At 41.3% G+C, this 18,903-nt stretch overlaps 1 protein-coding gene across 14 annotated transcripts in view; it reads left to right on the top strand.

Annotated features, from left to right (window-relative positions):
• AAK1 (AP2 associated kinase 1) overlaps window positions 1–18,903 on the top strand; it is a 184,650-nt gene extending 165,747 nt beyond the window's left edge. For 11 of the 14 annotated variants that reach the window (XM_007970351.3, XM_007970350.3, XM_007970356.3 and 8 more), the window contains one exon: window positions 10,085–18,903. In XM_007970351.3, coding sequence (XP_007968542.3) covers window positions 10,085–11,211 — 1,127 coding nt within the window. In that variant the 3' untranslated portion in view covers window positions 11,212–18,903. Of the gene's footprint in view, window positions 1–210; window positions 1,194–2,932; window positions 8,709–10,084 lie in introns of those variants that run through there. The other 3 variants (XM_007970362.3, XM_007970361.3, XM_073023051.1) reach the window with 2 other exon arrangements.

The following is an 18,903-nucleotide window of genomic DNA, read 5'->3' as shown; positions in this document are numbered from 1 at the left end:
TTTGGTGGGAGGTGGTGGACAGCTAACGTATGTGTTTCAAAATCAACATGTAAGGGTTTGCAAATGTAAACTATTGCTTCTCTAGGGTTTGATTTTTTTGTTTTTGTTTTTGGTTTTGGTTTTGGTTTGGTTTTTCTTCTTTGCTTGCTCTGCACATCTAAACCTTAACCCTCTATGTTTTGTACTGAATTCCTATCTCTCCACTTCCAGGTGGGCACTCTAGAAACAGCAGTGGGAGCTCTGAGTCCAGTCTTCCCAACCTAGCCAGGTCTTTACTGCTGGTGGATCAGCTCATAGACCTGTAGCCGTGACCCAGTAGCAGATGCAGTTCTGTAACCTTCATACCGTAAAATACATTTTCATTACGGAGTTATGAAAAAAATGATTTTTTTAAAAAAAATCTACAAATAAGGGGCCCTCCAGCCCTTTTCTCCTACCCCTTGCCTTCTCCTGTAGAAATGATAAGGAAAGAAAATCACTTTGGCCCTCCAGATATTCCTTGGCCAGTTCCTCCTTGTTAGTTTGCTGTGTTTTCTCATTACCCTTCTTCAATAGCATTATCTTAAATCAAGCGCTAGATGCCATGAGCTTCACCTCTGCTGGAATCGACTCCACCAAAAGCTTAACTGTAACTGAAACTAGTGAATTGACATTTTTGTCTCGTTCTTGCTAGGAATGGCCTCCCAAATCAATTCTCCCAACCCCTGTCTCCTTTGGCCAGATGCTGATGAATGTATTTCCCTGTTTTTGCTTTTTATCCTGATGCATTATCATGAGGACATGGCTACTTCAGTTGGTCTTAACTCTAGGCATTAGCCTGGAGATGGGTGTGTGGTTTAAGAAAGGGTAAAACTTACTGACTGGTAGTATACATTTGAGAAGAGAAATTGAGCCCAGCTCTAGCCAATCAACTTTGACCTTGTTTGATCATAGACTTAGCCAAGGGATTTTACACCCCATGCAACCTGCCCAGCATTCGTCCAGCTTTCTGGCTTCCATTGAACCGTGATTTCTCAGATCTGGAGACGTGACTGCAAGTACTTGAGATCCTTGGATAAAATGTGTACGTTATATAAATCCCAAGTATTGCCATTCCTTTTCATGTTAACTGTTCCAAGTGGGATCTCAGAATTAGACCAAAACAAGACAGTGGTGGTAATATGATACCTTTTATTAGAAGACTTTTCACTGGGGCGGGGGTGGGGGGAGGATGGGGAGGGGAAGGAATTGTAGCAGAAACAGATGTATTTTTCTTGTGATTTTTATTTTGAATCAAATATTGTAAATTGTGTATAAATGAAGATGCTGAATAGTTCTGTTTCCACTTGGCATTTCAAGTCTGATATCAGGTGTCTGTACAGGGTTTTGATCTCTTCCCCTTGTATAACTACACAGCAATCCTACAGTGTAACATATGGAATCATTTTGAATAGACTTGTGTGTTGCTATAAGCTTTCAGCAGGTCCTCTGTCTCTAGAATACGCATGTTGTTTATTTTCAGATAATCGGAAATAAGTGTGCTGACAAGCTGGACACAATCTGGGTGCGCCCGGCTTACCTTTCTTTCTGATGTTTAAATTGAAGGCTGCAGCCAATGGAATATGTTCAGTTGGTTTTCCTTGGCTTCCTAGATTAAAAAAATAATTATAAAACAAAGCATAGTTCTTTATTAACTTTAGGATATTGTTCATAAAATAAATAAAGGCCCCTGCACTAACATGACAACATGCCTCATGGTCACCCTCTGTATTATCACTTACTCACCACTTACTCATTAAAGTGTATTTTATTTCCTTATGTGGAAAACACTTTTATAACATCACCCTTTTGAAAAGAAGTGGGCACAGAGAACCCCAGTCTTGTTCTCTTCCTCTAGTGCCATTGTCCATCATCAAAAGGGAAACTCTCAGTTAATCAGATTTGTACAAATAAAATTCCAAGTCCATTTGCTTGTTTTGCTATCTAGTACTTTTGTTTCTTCTTCCTCATGTTTGCACTTTAAGAGGGGAAAAGGTTTAACAGTCACAACAGTATAAAACACTGCATTCTGGAGGGCAAGGTTTGACCCTAGGAATGTGCGAGCAGCCTTTGAAAGGCATTGGAGGAAAAGTCTGAATCTTCCAGCCTTCCTTCTGTCTATGAATACTTCCCGTGCTGGCTGAAACAAGATGAGCTAGGTAAAGGCCTCTAGATGATAACAGATCATTTCTAAAACTGAGAGAGGCACAAGCTTCCTGCCGAGGATTAAAAAGCAAAAGATATCCACGAAGGGGTCTCTGTGGTTGGATAGCAGTGAAAATAGGACTTGGTTTACCCCTTTATGGATAGGAAAATTGCTGCAGGTCAGAATTGTATTCTCTTTCCTGGACATAGAAAGAATGTATGAATTAATGAAGGAAATGTTTATTTTTAAATAAGAATAATGTTTGAGTTCTATGTTTTCATATTTGATTTTTTTCATATATACATGTTAGAAATATGAAATATCTAGTTTCTCAATTTAATTGAAACTATGAAGAATACAGTTTAGAAATTAGGTATCTCTAAATTGTTCTTTTCATGCATTACCCATGATTACATTGAGATATATTATCTAGTCATTTGGCTCAGTAAAGCTTAATGGAGGCAGTTAATGAAAATGAGCAGACTAGAAGCCAGAGACGGTAGTAGAAGCCTGAGGGAGATAATGACAAGAAATCATCTTGGGCTTATTTAGAGTAAGGCCTCCTCAAAGGGGAGAACTGTTTTTCTGTAAAGGAACACATATGAGTGCTTTGGTAAACGGAGCCTTCCTTGGTTTAGAGCATCATCCCTGAGCTAAAAGAGTTTCTTTGAGTTGAGCATAGTGTCCTAGTACCTGTGGAATCATAGCCTGAGCTACTAAGGGACCTTTGAGACCATCCTCTAGTCCACCATCCTCTTCATTTTACAGGTGTGGGACCTGAGCTGGATTGAACAGGGTCGGGGGAGAAGAGGCCTGGGCAGGACAGGCCACCTGGGATCTCATCCTGGCCCTTGCCAGCCACTGGCTGAGTGACCTTCAGCAGGCACTTCACCTCTCAGAGCTGCTGTTCCTTAGAGTTATACAATGGGTTTGGACTAGATGGTCTTTAAGATTATAGAAGTATAGGGACCTAAGTATATATTATTATGTTTAGAAGGGCTATGAAGGATTTATATAATCCTGATGTTCTTCAGTTATCTTCTGTAGTTCCTGCTATTATGGCAGCAGTGTTTACATTTTAAAGAATTATAATGGGCTTTTACTAACTTGCTTTCTCTTGATATCTGAATAGAAGCCTAAATCATAGTCTTAGAGATTTTCCTTTTTAAGTATTACAGAAACACATGCGTCCACACACACCTACCTATTCTAATAAAATGGTATCAGAAGATTTCTTTTTAAATGTATAATCAGGGATCTACCAGTTTAAAACGGGCAAATACTATAAGCATATGTTTCTGATCTGCTTTTATTCCAGCTATGTAAGAGGAATAACTATAGCAGAAAACATCACAAATTGATTTTTCCCTTTACAACATTCAAATGAGTCCCAGTGTTTTCAAAAATACATACCTCAGAGGAGATAAGGCTTAAGTGGACACTTCTAAGTATGATTATAATTGTCATAATTAATGATTTCTTTAGCAGACATATCAGAATTTTGACATCTAATTAAGTGTTGTTCCCTTCAATGTCATCTAGTTTTACTTAAGAAGTTAATACTTATTCTAATGATGCTGCCATCCTTAAAGTTATTTTTGAAACTCCTCTCCTTAGAAATAATATCAAGGAAGGTAATAAGGTATAAGAAAATCAGTTATATTATTTAATTAGTATAACTTTGAGAAAGCATCTGAAAGTATATTCATTCTTTATCTACCTTTTCTATTACTCTTGGTTCTGAGTAACATTTAACCATTTCCAGAAAGCAAATTCAACCCTGTAAGATGAAGAATGGTTACTGTTGAAGACGGTAAAAAAGAATAATCCACAAAAAATTCTCAGAGGACCTTATAATAGAAAGTGAACATGACTAAGACTTAATTTCTTTAATATTCTGAATAAGGAAACTTCTGTGATTCCCTAGTCTTTAGAATGGTTTAAAAAATGGAAAGATATGGGTATTAAAACACCTCTGAAAGAAGTTGTCACTTTGTTCAGTGTTATTTGATATTGGACTTTACTTTTCCTGAATTAGAATTACAGGACTTGGATTGCTAATACTTGTGGGAAAAACAAACTCAAGAAACGAACCTACTTTTCTCAAGATGTAATATTTGTTTTGTTATTAATATTTTTGTTTGTTTTGAATACTTATTTCCTACTCTCCTGACAGATAATTGATCAACCAATATAACCTTCCCCAGGTCAGGAATAGTTCTGCCTTCGGCAGTGCTATGGGAATGAAGGGATCTCTGGGGCTGACAGCCTATGATGTGTAGGGATCTGCACTCAGCTGAATAAATACATGCTATAGATACCTTGGGTCAAAATACAGTCTCTCGTGATAAGATTTTTCTGTGATTTCCCAGAGTCCTTAACCTTCTCAGTCTGTAAGATTATCAGGCTCCCATAGCCACTAACTTTGAGCTTTGGGATGAAAATGACAGGATTGCCCAGTGTGCTGGGTTAAGCAAATTAGAGGCTGCCTGGCAGAACAGAAAGACTATCACATGAATATTTAGAATGGAATCTTTCCTGAAACACTCCAGATACTGCAACGCTCTCTTTTATTCCTCTCTAAAGGCTATAATTTTATCAACACAAAGTCAGCCTTTTCTTTTTCCACACTAGTAATGTTTCTGAAGTTGGACGTGCTTAGGTTTCTTAAATCAGAATGAGTCCCAGAAAATCTATAACAAGAAAACTCTTTTGCTTCTCCCAGATTTCCTTTCATTAATATGGGATAGGGAGGCTCCTTGGGTAATGCTAACCTATACAAAGAAGTTACCAAATGGTGGTAGTTGCTAGAATGAAAGACACTTTCTTGGTTCACACTTTCATATAGTGTCCTGAATTTACTCTTTTCCTGTGAGTATTCTACTCTGCCCTATTGCACTCTCCTTTGCCATGTGGATGTGTATTTATCATAGGTCTTTAACCCGTCCTTCCCAAGATGACAAAGCAGACAGTTGTACATGAAGATACACAGTAAAAATGTGAAATTTGAACATTGCTGCACAAGTATTGTATAAAAAAAAAAAAGTCTGTAAAGAAATTTCTTATGTAAACATACAGGGAAAATAAAGACTTTTATCTGTTCCAATGGGAGAATGATGTTTAGAGATGTAAATAAAATAAGTTGCTCTTTTCCTGGGCTGAAAACCCACTTTTTTGCAGAAAGGATTTAATCACAGTATTGAGTGACAATAAGTACCTGGGCACAGGAAAAGTATAGCTACACACTGAGGACATATTAATGAATCATGGCTACCCGAGAGAATAAAACCCCTGTGGTCAAGGAGAATAAGACGCCTGCCAGCCTACGCTGGATATGTCCAGACACAGGGTTGTAAAATGGAGAACAGACTTGCAGCTTCCTCCTCTAACTTAATCCCTAATATACCCAGGCCAACTTTTTTTTTCTTTTTTTTTTTTTGAGACAGAGTCGGCTCTGCCACCCAGGCTGGAGTGCAGTGGCTGGATCTCAGCTCACTGCAAGCTCCGCCTCCCGGGTTTACGCCATTCTCCTGCCTCAGCCTCCCGAGTAGTTGGGACTACAGGCACCCACCACCTCGCCCGGCTAGTTTTTTGTATTTTTTAGCAGAGACGGGGTTTCACTGTGTTAGCCAGGATGGTCTTGATCTCCTGACCTCGTGATCCGCCCGTCTCGGCCTCCCAAAGTGCTGGGATTACAGGCTTGAGCCACCGTGCCCGGCCTCTTTTTTTTTTTTTTTTTTTTTTTTTTTTTTTTTGTATTTTTTAGTAGAGACGGGGTTTCACCGTGTTAGCCAGGATGGTCTCGGTCTCCTGACCTCGTGATCCGCCCGTCTCAGCCTCCCAAAGTGCTGGGATTACAGGCTTGAGCCACCGCGCCCGGCCTGGGCCAACGTAATTAAACATTTTGCGTTGGCAAGATTAATTTTATCCCCAATGAGAAAGCTCACTCATTTAATTGCCTCATTGGCCTGAGAGGCACAGCTGGCCATTTTTGGCTTCCATCAGGTCCCTCATTTCCCAGTCGTGGGTTTTAACGCAGCTACCCAATATATGGTGGAACCAAATGCTTAATTTTATTATGTGAGCTAGAAGGTCATGGTAATTATTAGTTTGATGTACGTCTCTTGATTTCCCTAGTTTGGTTCTGAGATTTTAAGTTTCAATTGCTGCTGCATTTCCAAGTTCTTGTGAAGGGATAGTTTGCTTTCTGTTTACTAACAATATATGAGAAGGCTTCTTCTCAATACTCCAAGTCTTCATTTTCTGTTTTTGGCAAGAATTATATCTTTGATACTCCCTGTAACTGTTATTTCAGATTTTGGTAGGAGGAAAAGTAAACTTCCGGTTGAGCGTGATGTATTTCATTAAGGAATATCCAGCCTGACATTTAAGTCTTCAGACTTTGATTCTGTAGGGAGCATTCTGATGACCTTCACTATGTCAGTCAGATGGAATTTCCAGGGGAAACCCATCCTAAATGATTCAGCACTTTGGGTTGCTTTGGAAGTGAATAGGGAGCTGGTGAGGATAGTTGCCAAGTCATCAGGTATTTTAGGAACTCCTCTTCCCTGAAGCATGTGAGTTCTTGCTGAAATCTACATAATTTGGAGCCTCAAAATAGACTGATATGGACTTACCCATATTGAACGTGTCAACATCCCTAACCTGGCACACAGTCCTACATCAGAGCAAGAAAAAGAAGTGTGTGTTGACTTCTTGCTTAATTTTATGTGTGAAACCAAAATAAAAAGAGGCATGACCCAGTTTGAGGGAATTATAACAAAACCCTACCTTAGGCTCCATGGTAAGTAAGACCCTGTGCAGACTATGAAGCCAGGCCCTGGGCTTTATAGCCCCTGAGGTGCAACAGGCAGTGTTTACTGAGCTCTGTGGCCACAGGGTATCTGCTGTGACATGCCATTGGTTACCAAAGGAACTGGGCCAAGGCATGTGGTTAGGTTAGTATAAATCCTTCAATGCTAGTAGAGAGACTGCTTCAAACACATTTCCTTGTTGGCACAATGCTACCTTCATATAAAGGAACTGTTCATCCTGAAAACACATTTTCCCTGTAAGAACACGTTCACGTACTCAAAGACTTTGATCTGCCAACAAGATTTAATAGTTACCTTCTGTTTCTATTTGGAATTTCTCCTTCTCTTGACTACCTTGTTTCTGGTGCTACCACCACCAGAATTCCTTAAGGGAATGTGGAGGTCTGGGTTTCCCCCATATTCTCTGGCATTTCTTTGCCCTTCAGAGTGCCAGGCTCGGAGAGTTGCAAAGTGTGATTGCTGTCCGCCTCGGCCACACCATACCTCCTCTAACAAGAACAGAAAGGTTAAGGGACTTGGCCTTCTCAAGAGAACCCTTTAAATACACGTTTACTTTCCTGCAAAGCCTGTTGATGCTGAAAGAAAGAGAGGAAATAGCTCTCGTCCTTGTTTTGAAGGACAGGAGACTAATTTTCCCTTCAAACTTGATATTCTGGTGTTTTTGTGACTGTTTTTGTAAATTATTCAAAGTTGTTGGAATTTTAAGTCTGATTTTCCCATTACTCATCATGAAGGTCATAGAATATGCTCTGAGTTGGAAGGTTTTCCAAGTGGGTTCTTGACCAAAAACCCACTGTTTAACAAATAATTTTGATTTGGTTAGACATGTTCTTCCATCCTCTCCAACTCTGGATATGGGCACACACACACCCCTTGGTACTTCCCAGTTCTCAAAACGTAATCTAGCACTTCAGGCATCCAAAGTGCCCCTGGTTCAATAGATAGCTGCTTTTTGCCAGTCTCTGTGCACAAATTGTTTTGACTGAATTCAGTTTAAATTTCCAAAAAGCACTGATTCTGTTCAAACTAATGTTCATTGGATTATTGACCTGTATGATGCCAGAGTTGGTCCTTGGCTTGCCTAAGTTTTCCATTTTTTTTTCCTAAGAGATATTTTGCTCTCCTGCAGAACAAGCTTAATAACATTAACTTTCAAGGTAGTTTTGGAAGATGAGAAATTGTGCTTTTGTTTTGGCAACTGAAAACTTTGTCCAACGGATACTATGTGAGGAAGGTGGTTCAAGGAGTTTTAGGGCCCTCTTGTCCTTCTTTAAGGCTCTGCAAACCTTATTTTGGAAAACTTCTTTTTCTCCCTTTTATTTGAATTTCCTCCCAGAAATTATCATCTTGGTATCACTGAGACAAATCTAGTATCAGTATACTTGCCTGAGAAACTAGGATTATGTCTGTCCACATAAATTGCAAGGGAGAAGGTATTCTGTTTATTTCCTGCTGATGCTTTCATATCACCATGTAACTGCACATATTAGAATTATAATGCAAGGAAAAATTTATTCTCTTCAAAATCTTATTCTTCAAATACTATTCAGAAAGCCATTTGGCACCAGTACAGAATTTAACTTAACGCTCCAATCTGGAATTCACTGAATGCATTCAAACTGTTAGAAAGGAAAATAAAAATGGAGGACAAACACATTTTTGTTTTGTTTCTGAAAACAATATTTAAGGTCAGAACTGTTTAAAAAGAAGCACTGCTAAAAAGTTACAGGATTCAGAGAAACAGTATTTTTGTACAGTATCTTATAAAATGTTCAGACCTCTCTCTACATTCTCTTTACAATGTAATGTCTCTGAAGTGACTGGTTTCCCAATAAACTGATTTTAATGCCTCTTCTCCTGTGGTCTGTGTGCTTAATTCAAGCAGAAACTTTAGCAGGGGATAATTTTTGGCAGAAATTTCTGCTAGCTAATGCTTTGCATAGGAGGGGAGAGGGTCAGTATGGGAAGGGGATCATTGAGTTCCATCTCTACAGAGGTTCTGGGTCATCTATGGCTCCAAATCATTGTATCTAATATTCTTATCCTGGTGGGCTGGGCAACTCCAGTAGTATCTCTTTACTGAGCCCATGGTGACATGATACCTTTACCCCCAGCCACCTTTTCTCTGGATTCTTCTTGCTTAGTTACATATGCCTTTTTCCTGCCCTCTTGCTAACATGTGCCCAATGACATACTTCTAACCTGCTAATGTTTCTTGGAAGGTAAGCTCTCTTGCATTCTGATCATTGTCTATTTGATTTTAAAAGCCAGAGCACCCTGAGGCACCTCTACCTAGATAGAAATAGACTAGTATATTGGAGTTTGCTAATGCTTCTGTAATGACCCATGCATTTTACTCCTTCTGCTTAAATAACTTTATGACAGATTCATTTAAGCAGAGGAGCTCTTTATGAACTTAGAAGACTGAAAACAAAATTCTGGGGCAACTCCAGCTGAAGGTGATTTATTTGGTCTGATTTTGATGCTGTATGTTCCCCTCAGAAGGTACCTTCAGTATTAATATTTTGGGCACTCTTGTGCTCTTTGAGTAGTGCTTATGACGTAAGTCATCAAGTAAACTTGCATTTATCAAGCAGCCACATTCTGCTTCTTTTCAGAGTTTGTCCCTCTGCATGTGGCGCAGATGGCCACATGCCAGATTCTGAATTGAGTCATCCCCAGACAGTGTTTCTACATAATCCAAAACTGTCATGGTATATGTGGAGATGAATGACTGGGTTTGTTTTCATTCCATAATGAGCCAGTGCCAGGTAGAGCAGGTGTCCGTGCCTGGCCCTGTGTGTAGGAGCATTGCATAGTTAACGCTGAATGTCTGTGTGCCTAACATCTTCATCTCCTTTCCTGTACGTCGTGCCTATCATGTTCCAAAACGTGAGACAGTGGTTGGTTGTGTTCCAGTTTGTGTGCAGTTTCCTTGCCTGACTTTTATTTTTATGTTTTTCCTTTTGCATTTTCAACATCTATTATTTAGTCCCACAATGTTTTTGCCGCGGGTTGACCATTAAATGTTCCAAATAGAGTTGAATTGACCTACACATTAATTCTGCATTTTATGCTTTTCTAGGTCTCCAGAGAGAGTCCAGTCCCTGTCCTGTAATAACTGTAGAGCACTTTAAAGAATCACTGGGCGTTAAAGGCCTTCCCCTGTATCCAGACCCCTCCAGAGTACCTGGCATAAAGACTCAGAACAACTTAGAATCTGACTACTTGGCCAGAGATGGCCCTTCAAGCAACAGCTCATTCCACAGTAGCGAAGAGGAAGGGACTGACCTTGAAGGAGATATGCTGGACTGCAGTGGGTCTCGGCCTCTCCTTATGGAGTCTGAAGAAGAAGATGAGAGCTGCAGGCCCCCCCAGGGGAAGCTGGGAGGAGCCGTTCCATTCGCTCCACCAGAGGTCTCTACTGAGCAAGCAAAGACAGTGCAAGGTGGAAGAAAGAACCAGTTTCAAGCCCTCACACAGCCAGCCACTGATGGGCTCGGTGAGCCAGATGTTTTTGCCATAGCTCCCTTTAGGAGCTCAAGGGTTCCAAATGATGACATGGACATTTTCTCCAAAGCCCCCTTTGTCTCCAAGAGCAGTGTGGCTCCTTCCCAGCCAGAGGAGTCGGACGTGTTTTTGAGAGCTCCTTTCACTAAGAAGAAAAGCATGGAGGAGTTAACAGTTATCCAGAGCACCTCCCAGGAGCTACCTGCACAGACCGGTCTCCTCGGTCAGACAGGTGACATCCCCGTGCCCTCGGGCCGTGAGAGAGCTGTGTACACCTCTGTCCAAGCGCAGTATTCCACAGCTGGTTTTGTGCAACCGTCTAACCTCCTCTCCCATTCTGTGCAAGCAGCAGACCATCTGGACAGCATCTCTCCCAGGGGATCCTGCCTGGAATCTGGGGGTCATCCTAATGACAGAAACAAAGGACCTCAGCTCCAGAAGGAAGCTGTCTCAGGCCCCGTGGCTGGCAAACCATTCCGCCCCCAGTCCTTGTCCAAGTATTCCCGTCACTATAGCCCAGAAGATGAGCCAAGTCCAGAAGCCCAGCCCATTGCTGCCTACAAAATTGTTTCACAGACCAACAAGCAGTCAATAGCTGGGTCTGTTTCTATCACATCTCTTTCTTCCAGGACTACGGAGCTGCCAGCTGCTGATCCATTTGCTTTAGCACCCTTCCCTTCAAAATCAGGCAAGAAACCCTAGGAGCAAAACCTGAGCCTCAAGCCTCTGTCTCTGTCCCACCCTCAATACCTGCCACGGCACTCCCAGCTGAGCCTTCCGAAGAAGAAATATTATCAGTTCTTATCTTTCAATTCCCTGCGTCAGAGCAGAATTTCTTGAGTCAACAAACTCAGTTGCAGTGATATTTAGTTGAAGCCCCTTTAAGTTATGTTCTTTTTGTTGTTGTCGTTAGTTTGTTTATATTGATTTCTGGACTTGTAGGCATTTTCATATCCTTCACAGAGGTCATCCACTTCCACCAAGAACTCTGCTTCCCCCCACCCCCGGAAACTGTTTAAATCCTGAAATACTTCTTCACCCCAATCCCAAAGGGACCCTATTGTTGCTAGTTTTAATTCCTGTAGCTCCTGTTCTAAGTCATGCCCGCCGAAGAATCAAGATTAGTCCCTCCACTAAATTAAGATTTAGTGCTCCTGGAAAGGGGAGATGTCTGGAAAGAAGAGCAAGATGAAAACCCTGCACATCAACAGGAAGTATAATCCTGCAGTTACTAATCATTCCTGTGGAAGCAGAAGCTCTAGGAGTCTGGATCTGTTTCTCAGTCTGTGTGCGAGCCAGACTGGCCCTTGTGCATGGGTGTCTGTGGGTGTGGAATGTACGTCAGAGCCTATGTAGAGACACAGGCAGATGGGATAACGCCTCATTATCTAGTCATGCTGGCGGGGCTGTCCGCACATCCATGCTTTTGAAATTAGTATGAGTGTACAGGTTTGTGTGTGCATGTATGCGTGTGTGTGCACAGGAAGCATTTCTACTTGAGGGAAATCCTGCCCCATCATGCCTGCCTCCACAATCAAATCACTCGTGTTTTGGTGTTTGCTCACCTAACTGACTTGAACCCCATTTTATTTAGTTAGTTTTCTTCTCATGGCAAAATGGAATACATTGGAAGGTGTAGGAAAATCCTGCTGGAACTGATGTTTCACAGTCATCTTTTTTTCTCTCCAGAATTTCCTGTTTTGCTATTAACAAATTATATTTACCTGATTGTGAAAAATTAATGTTCCGTATACATTTTCCCCTCACAGCACTAGAAAAGAACACCTTGTTACAGTTCCAGCCTCTGAGTATGTGGGCTAAATGCCAGCATTAGGGAATTCATCCATCGCAAGACGAGGCTACAAACTAGGCTTGCTTGTTTCGGGTTGTTTTGTTGTGTTGTTGTTGTTTCCAAATCTCTGCTGCCCTTTGAGGAAACGTAAATCTGAGACATGGGAATAAGTGTTTGGGAGGATGGAAAAGACCCGAGTCATGGAGGCATGAAAACTTTTACGTTCTCTGTCCTCTTTAGATGTTGAAATAGGCCAGACAGGTTAACTGATTTTTTTTTTTTTTTTTAAACTGTCTTTTGTTTCTGGAAAGATCTGACTTATTCCTAGCTTTTTTCATACCCTTTATTATTAGTGCCTTAAAATAAAGCTGGCCAGGTGCGGTGCCACACACCTGTAATCCCAGCATTTTGGAAGGCTGAGGCGGGAGGATCACTTGAGCCCAGGAAGTTCAAGACCAACTCTGGCAACACAGCGAGACCCTGTCCCTACAAAAAAAAAAAAAAATAGGCTGGGCACAGTGACTCATGCCTGTAATCCCAGCACTTTGGGAGACCAAGGTGGGCCGATCACAAGGTCAGGAGTTTGAGACCAGCCTGGCCAACATGGTGAAATCCCGTCTCTACTAAAAATACAAAAAATTAGCTGGATGTGGTGGTGCACACCTGTAGTCCCAGCTACTCAGGAGGCCGAGGCAGGAGAATTGCTTGAACCCAGCAGGCAAAGGTTGCAGTGAGCCGAGATTGCACCACTGCACTCCGGCCTGGGCAACAGAGCGAGTCTGAAAAATAAAATAATAAAAAAATTAGCTGGGTATGGTGACATATGCCTGTAGCTACTCAGGAGGCTGAGCTGGAATGATCAGTTGAACCCAGGAGTTCGAGGCTGCAGTGAGTCGTGAGTCCAGCCTGGATAACAGAGTGAGACCCTGTCTCCAAAAATGTAATAATAAAAATAAAGGCTGTATCTCAATGGGAAGATTTCTGCTAAGGCGGTTCAACTTAATGGAAAGAACTGCTGCATTAGGTTTCAACTTGAATGCTTTCTGTCACTTCTAGCAAAGGTTAAGTGATTTTTCCATTAGCTGTAGAAGTTTGGAGAGTTATTTACCAAGCCAGATCAATGATTTAAAAATTATTGGAAATTCATCTAAGAATCAAGTCTGAATGCCCAATTGTATTGTGGTTAATTAGGTGTGATATTCTTTAAAGTTGAGCAATATTGGCAGTAAAATATGAGCAGCTACTTTTCAACACTTTTTCCTTTTTTGGTTGGTCTCTACCTATTTTAAATGTCCAGATTAAAAGATAAATAATTGGCACTGTGCCAAGGTTTGGTTTTCCAGCTAAGGTCCCAATTGTACCATACACCTATGTCTTTCACTTTGGTGGATGCTAAATGTTTATTCTAAGAATATGCTTTTTCCCAATTCTCATTTCTGATTTTTGTGTATTAGTGGATGCAAAATTGTCTTTCTAGTTGAATGAATAATTTTGGCTAATGCACATGGAACTTTGCACCCCAGATTCTTCCCATGGTCATTATCAAGTGAAGCTCTCAAAAACATGAGCTAAGAGACTAGAAATATTCAGGGATATTTCTCACCCCAACTCAGAAATTCTTTTTTTTTTTTTTGTTTCAAGATGGTGTCTTGCTCTGTCGCTCAGGCTGGAGTGCAGTGGCGCAATCTCGGCTCACTGCAACCTCCACCTTCCGAGTTCAAGCGATTCTGCCTCAGCCTCCTGAGTAGCTGGGATTACAGGCACACACCACCACGCCTGGCTAATTTTTGTATTTTTACTAGAGACGAGGTTTCACCATGTTGGCCAGGATGGTCTCGAACTCTTGACCTCCCGATCTGCCCACCTTGGCTTCCCAAAGTGCTGGGATTATAGGCGTGAGCCACCGTACCTGGCCCAGAAATTCTTAAAGTACGAGGTCATTCTAATTATCTCTGTAACAGCCCAGCAAAATGTTTTTCCTTTGGTTATTTGATAATTCCCTTCTAATCAAGTGACTATTTTAATTCCCAAGGTGCAAATCAGAATAAAATCATGGTGATTTTACTGCATAATTGAATACTTTGTCGAGCATGAGCTTGTATCCTTTTTAAATTTTTCACTGGAGGCCAGGCACAGTGGCTCTCGCCTGTAATCCCAGCACTTTGGGAGGCTGAGGTGGGTGGATCACTTGAGGTTAGGAGTTTTTGAGACCATCCTGGCCAACATGGTGAAACCCTGTCTCTACTAAAAATACAAAAAGTAGCCACGCATGGTGGCACATGCCTGTCGTTCCAGTTACTAAGGAGGCTGAGGCAGGAGAATTGCTTGAACTGGGGAGGCAGAGTTTGCAGTGAGCCAAGATTGTGTCATTGCACTCCAGCCTGGGTGACAAGAGCAAAACTCTGTCTCAAAAAAAAAAAAAAAAAAAAATTGGGCCGGGCGCGGTGGCTCAAGCCTGTAATCCCAGCACTTTGGGAGGCCCAAACGGGTGGATCACGAGGTCAGGAGATCGAGACCATCCTGGCTAACACGGTGAAACCCCGTCTCTAGTAAAAAATACAAAAAACTAGCCGGGCGAGGTGGCGGGCGCCTGTAGTCCAGCTACTCGGGAGGCTGAGGCAGGAGAATGGCGTGAACCCAGGTGGCGGAGCTTGCAGTGAGCCGAGATCTGGCCACTGCACTCCAGCCCGGAGGACAGAGCGAGACTCCGTCTCAAAAAAAAAAAAAAAGTCACTGGCGACATGATGGGTGGAGACTCTACATACCTTCTTTGAATACAGAAATGGATGCAAACACATACAAATTACTTTTTTTTTTGGTGATGCATGAAAAAATTTTGACTTGTGGATTATATTAATTATTAGTAGCTGTTAGATTCTGCCGACTTGTATTACAGTAGGGTCTTATTTCCTTAAAGAGAAAAAAAATACAATCATGCCCCGCTTAATGATGAGGGAAACATTCAGAGAAATGCATCCTTAGGTTATTTTGTCATTGTGTGAACGTCACAGAGCGTATTTAACACAAACCTAGATGGTACGGCCTCTACCCACCTAGGCTATATGGTGTAGCCTATTGCTCCTGGGCTACAAACCTGTACAGCATGTTACTGTACTGAATACTGTAGGCAGTTGTAACACAATGGTATTTCTGTATCCAAACATTTTAGACATAGAAAAGGTACAGTAAAAATATGGTGTAATCATATGGGACCATCATGGTATATGTGGTCCATCATTGATGGAATCGTTGTTATGCAGCACATGACTGTATATAATCAAATGACTGTACTTTGTTGTTTTCGTTTGTTGTGTTTTTGCTTCACACATTTAATAGGGAACATAGAACTTGTGACCTTTCATTTCAGTGGAAAGCATTGAGCCAGAATATATTTATTCATAAACCATCAAGCCACACATGCATTGATGAACCCCAAAAGAATCCACATTAATTGACTAGCAGGCAGTATTGAATTAATGATGTCATATGTGGTGAAAAATATTTAATATATCATTTTCTTGGGCTCACACACAGCCTTTTAGTTCCAAGTGCCTGGTTAGATTAGAAAATGGGATGAACACAATTTGATGCTGGGGCAGCTGCTGAGCAGCACCTAGGGAGTCTAGGTCATACACCCTATATTGTTTTGGGCCCACTTATTATTGAGTTGAAAAGTGTCATATTTATAGACTAGAGTGTATGTGTTTACAGGCCCATGTTGTATCTGAGTTTTCTCTGGCAACTAAGATCTCTTTCTAAATGTTCTAGAAAGATACTGGTATCTTACTGGCCCATTATTTATTTAGTAAGTTTTAGAATACATGTATATCAGTGTTTTCAACTACTTGGTGGACATTTCACTGATGCATAATGAAAGCAGATTATAATCATCAGAGTGATCTGACAATTGAAATTCTGTATTTGCTTCCATAAAGAAAAATAATCGAAACATATATCAGATATAATATATATGCAGTATATCACATAGGAAATTTTATTATAGGAAATTAGAGAAGGATGCTCCTCAATTCTCTAGCAGGAAGAATACAACTTAAAATCATTTGGGTAACTTTAATAAAGAAAAGTGTGATTCCCTGTTGTGTGTTCAGAATTGAAATTGGAGAACATATGCCAGTCAACTGTGAAATGGTTGCTGGATAAAAACACAGATGTGGTTTTATCCGAGAAATGTGGGACTGAAATTATTTTGATGAGAAGTACATAAGAGAGCTGCAGAAAAGACCGTAGCTTCTGAGGAGGCAGGAGTACCTTGTTAATGTCCAAACCACCCCTGAATTCTAATGTTCCAATTCCACCTGAAGGAGTAAACACTGAAAACTTTAAATGGAATCATCTAATTTAAATTCTTAGTTTTTTCTTTGTTTCTCAGCTGATACTTGTAGTTTTGTTTTGTTTTTTTAACCACCAAGAACACTTGCAAATTTGTTACTGAAAACATCAAGAAAGGAAAAGAAGAGTTTCAAAATGCTTGAAAAGAAAAAGTAGTATGTGGTTGGGAATTGTTTTTGTTCAAGTCCCTGGAAGTCTTCCTGACTTACCTCCCTTGCTCCTGTCCCCACTTCATTTCCTTACTTGACATTCCCCTATTTTGAGCATATCAATAAGTGCATGATGAATGATCATGTTAACTTTAGTTGCTTTCTTCTTAAGTTTCAGCCAAGACTGTGACGGTCTCACCAAATAAGAATGAAATGGATGGGGTGTGGTGGCTCGCACCTGTAATCCCAGCACTCTGGGAGGCTGAGGTGGGCAGATCGCTTGAGCTCACGAGTTCAAGACCAGCCTGGGCCACATGGCAAAACCTCGTCTCTTCGAAAAATACAAAAATTAGCCAGGCATGGTGGTGCACACCTGTAGTCCCAGCTACTTGGGAGGCTTAGATGGGAGGATGACTTGAGCATGGGAGGCAGATGTTGCAGTAAGCCAAGATCGTGTCACTGCACTCCAGCCCAGGCAACAGAGCCAGACTCTGTCTCAAAAAAAAAACAAAACAAATCATGAATGAATGAAATGGCTCACCTTCCCTATTATGAACTAGAAGAAGGATGAAGGAAGGTTGGCAGGACCCCAGCCTTACTCTGTAGTGACAACCCGGAGGTACCTCTCCCGGAATGTAGCATCAAGTTTATGTGTGAAGGAACTCTAGAATAGCTGGCAAAAATGGCTACATGTTAACCATTCTTGACTTAGTCTAGTATTCCCATAATTTGTAATTCCATAAATTTATTCTCAGCTGTCTCCCAGCCATTTCTTTTTTTTTTTTTTTTTTTTTTTTTTGAGACGGAGTCTCGCTCTGTCGCCCAGGCTGGAGTGCAGTGGCCGGATCTCAGCTCACTGCAAGCTCCGCCTCCCGGGTTCTCGCCATTCTCCTGCCTCAGCCTCCCGAGTAGCTGGGACTACAGGCGCCGCCACCACGCCCGGCTAATTTTTTTGTATTTTTTTTAGTAGAGACGGGGTTTCACCGAGTTAGCCAGGATGGTTTCGATCTCCTGACCTCGTGATCCGCCCGTCTCGGCCTCCCAAAGTGCTGGGATTACAGGCTTGAGCCACCGCGCCCGGCCATTTCTAACAGAAGGATGTGTGCCCCGATTTTGACAATGTTCTTGAAATCAAGTTAGTGTTACCTGCATTGCTTTATAATGGAACTATATGTACATGTTAAAGGGATCCATTTGATTCCTTTTAGCAAGGAATTGCAGAAATAGTTTTTACCCATTTATACCAGTTAAAGTAGGATAGGTTAGACTTTGGGGGCAGGGTGAGACAGTGCAGCCTTTCACTCTGAAATGGCAAACCAGCTGTATTCTTTGAGTCTACTGGAGATTCCTGTTTGAGTGTGAATGGGGTATATGTGTTTGTGTGTCTGTGTGTGTGCTCATTCATCATGCTTTCTTCCATGGTGTTAATTCAAGCTCTCCTAATAAAGGCATCCAAAGAGTACTGAGAAGTTGACCATAGGTATTTGGCATGAGTAAATTTGGTTCCTTTTGCCAAAAACTCTCAAAGTTACAGCTGGAGTTCCTCTCGATAAAAGGTTGGGGAAATCGGCCATGGCTTTAGCCTTGTTCCCAAGTACACATCTTCTTATCCACAAGGATGAAACTCTGTAGGGCTCACCCTGAGGGCTCATGTGTGGCACTGGGAGGGTAGCAGTGACCAGAACACCACAAGGCCCACAAGATGTTTTGAATGAGGGAACATTTAATGTCATTTGTTAGGAGATAGAAACCAAATAATAAAGGATAAGGACCATGCTCATTCCGTGGAGAAGAGGTGAACTCCCTCTGCTGACTATTTGGAATGGACTGAATGAGGAGGTCTCCCCAGCCAGAAGGAATATTGAGGTCATCAGGCCTCGGAAAACAATGTACACATAATCTTGGGCTGTGAACAAGAGAAAGGAGGGGGAAAAAACATGAAAGTCAATCTTAACAATGTTTGCGATACCTCTTATTTGCAGACCATTGGATTGATGTTATTGCACTCTTGGTGTGATTTATCGTATGTATCTGATAGGTTTTATGAATTGTTTTGAGTTGTAAACTCCTATACCCTTTATTAAAATGGACCTAATTAAATGA

Source organism: Chlorocebus sabaeus, chromosome 14 (genome assembly GCF_047675955.1).
Source record: "Chlorocebus sabaeus isolate Y175 chromosome 14, mChlSab1.0.hap1, whole genome shotgun sequence".
Classification (NCBI taxonomy): Eukaryota; Metazoa; Chordata; class Mammalia; order Primates; family Cercopithecidae; genus Chlorocebus; species Chlorocebus sabaeus.
Note: the sequence above shows the minus strand (reverse complement) of the source record. Positions and strands in the feature narration are given on the sequence as shown.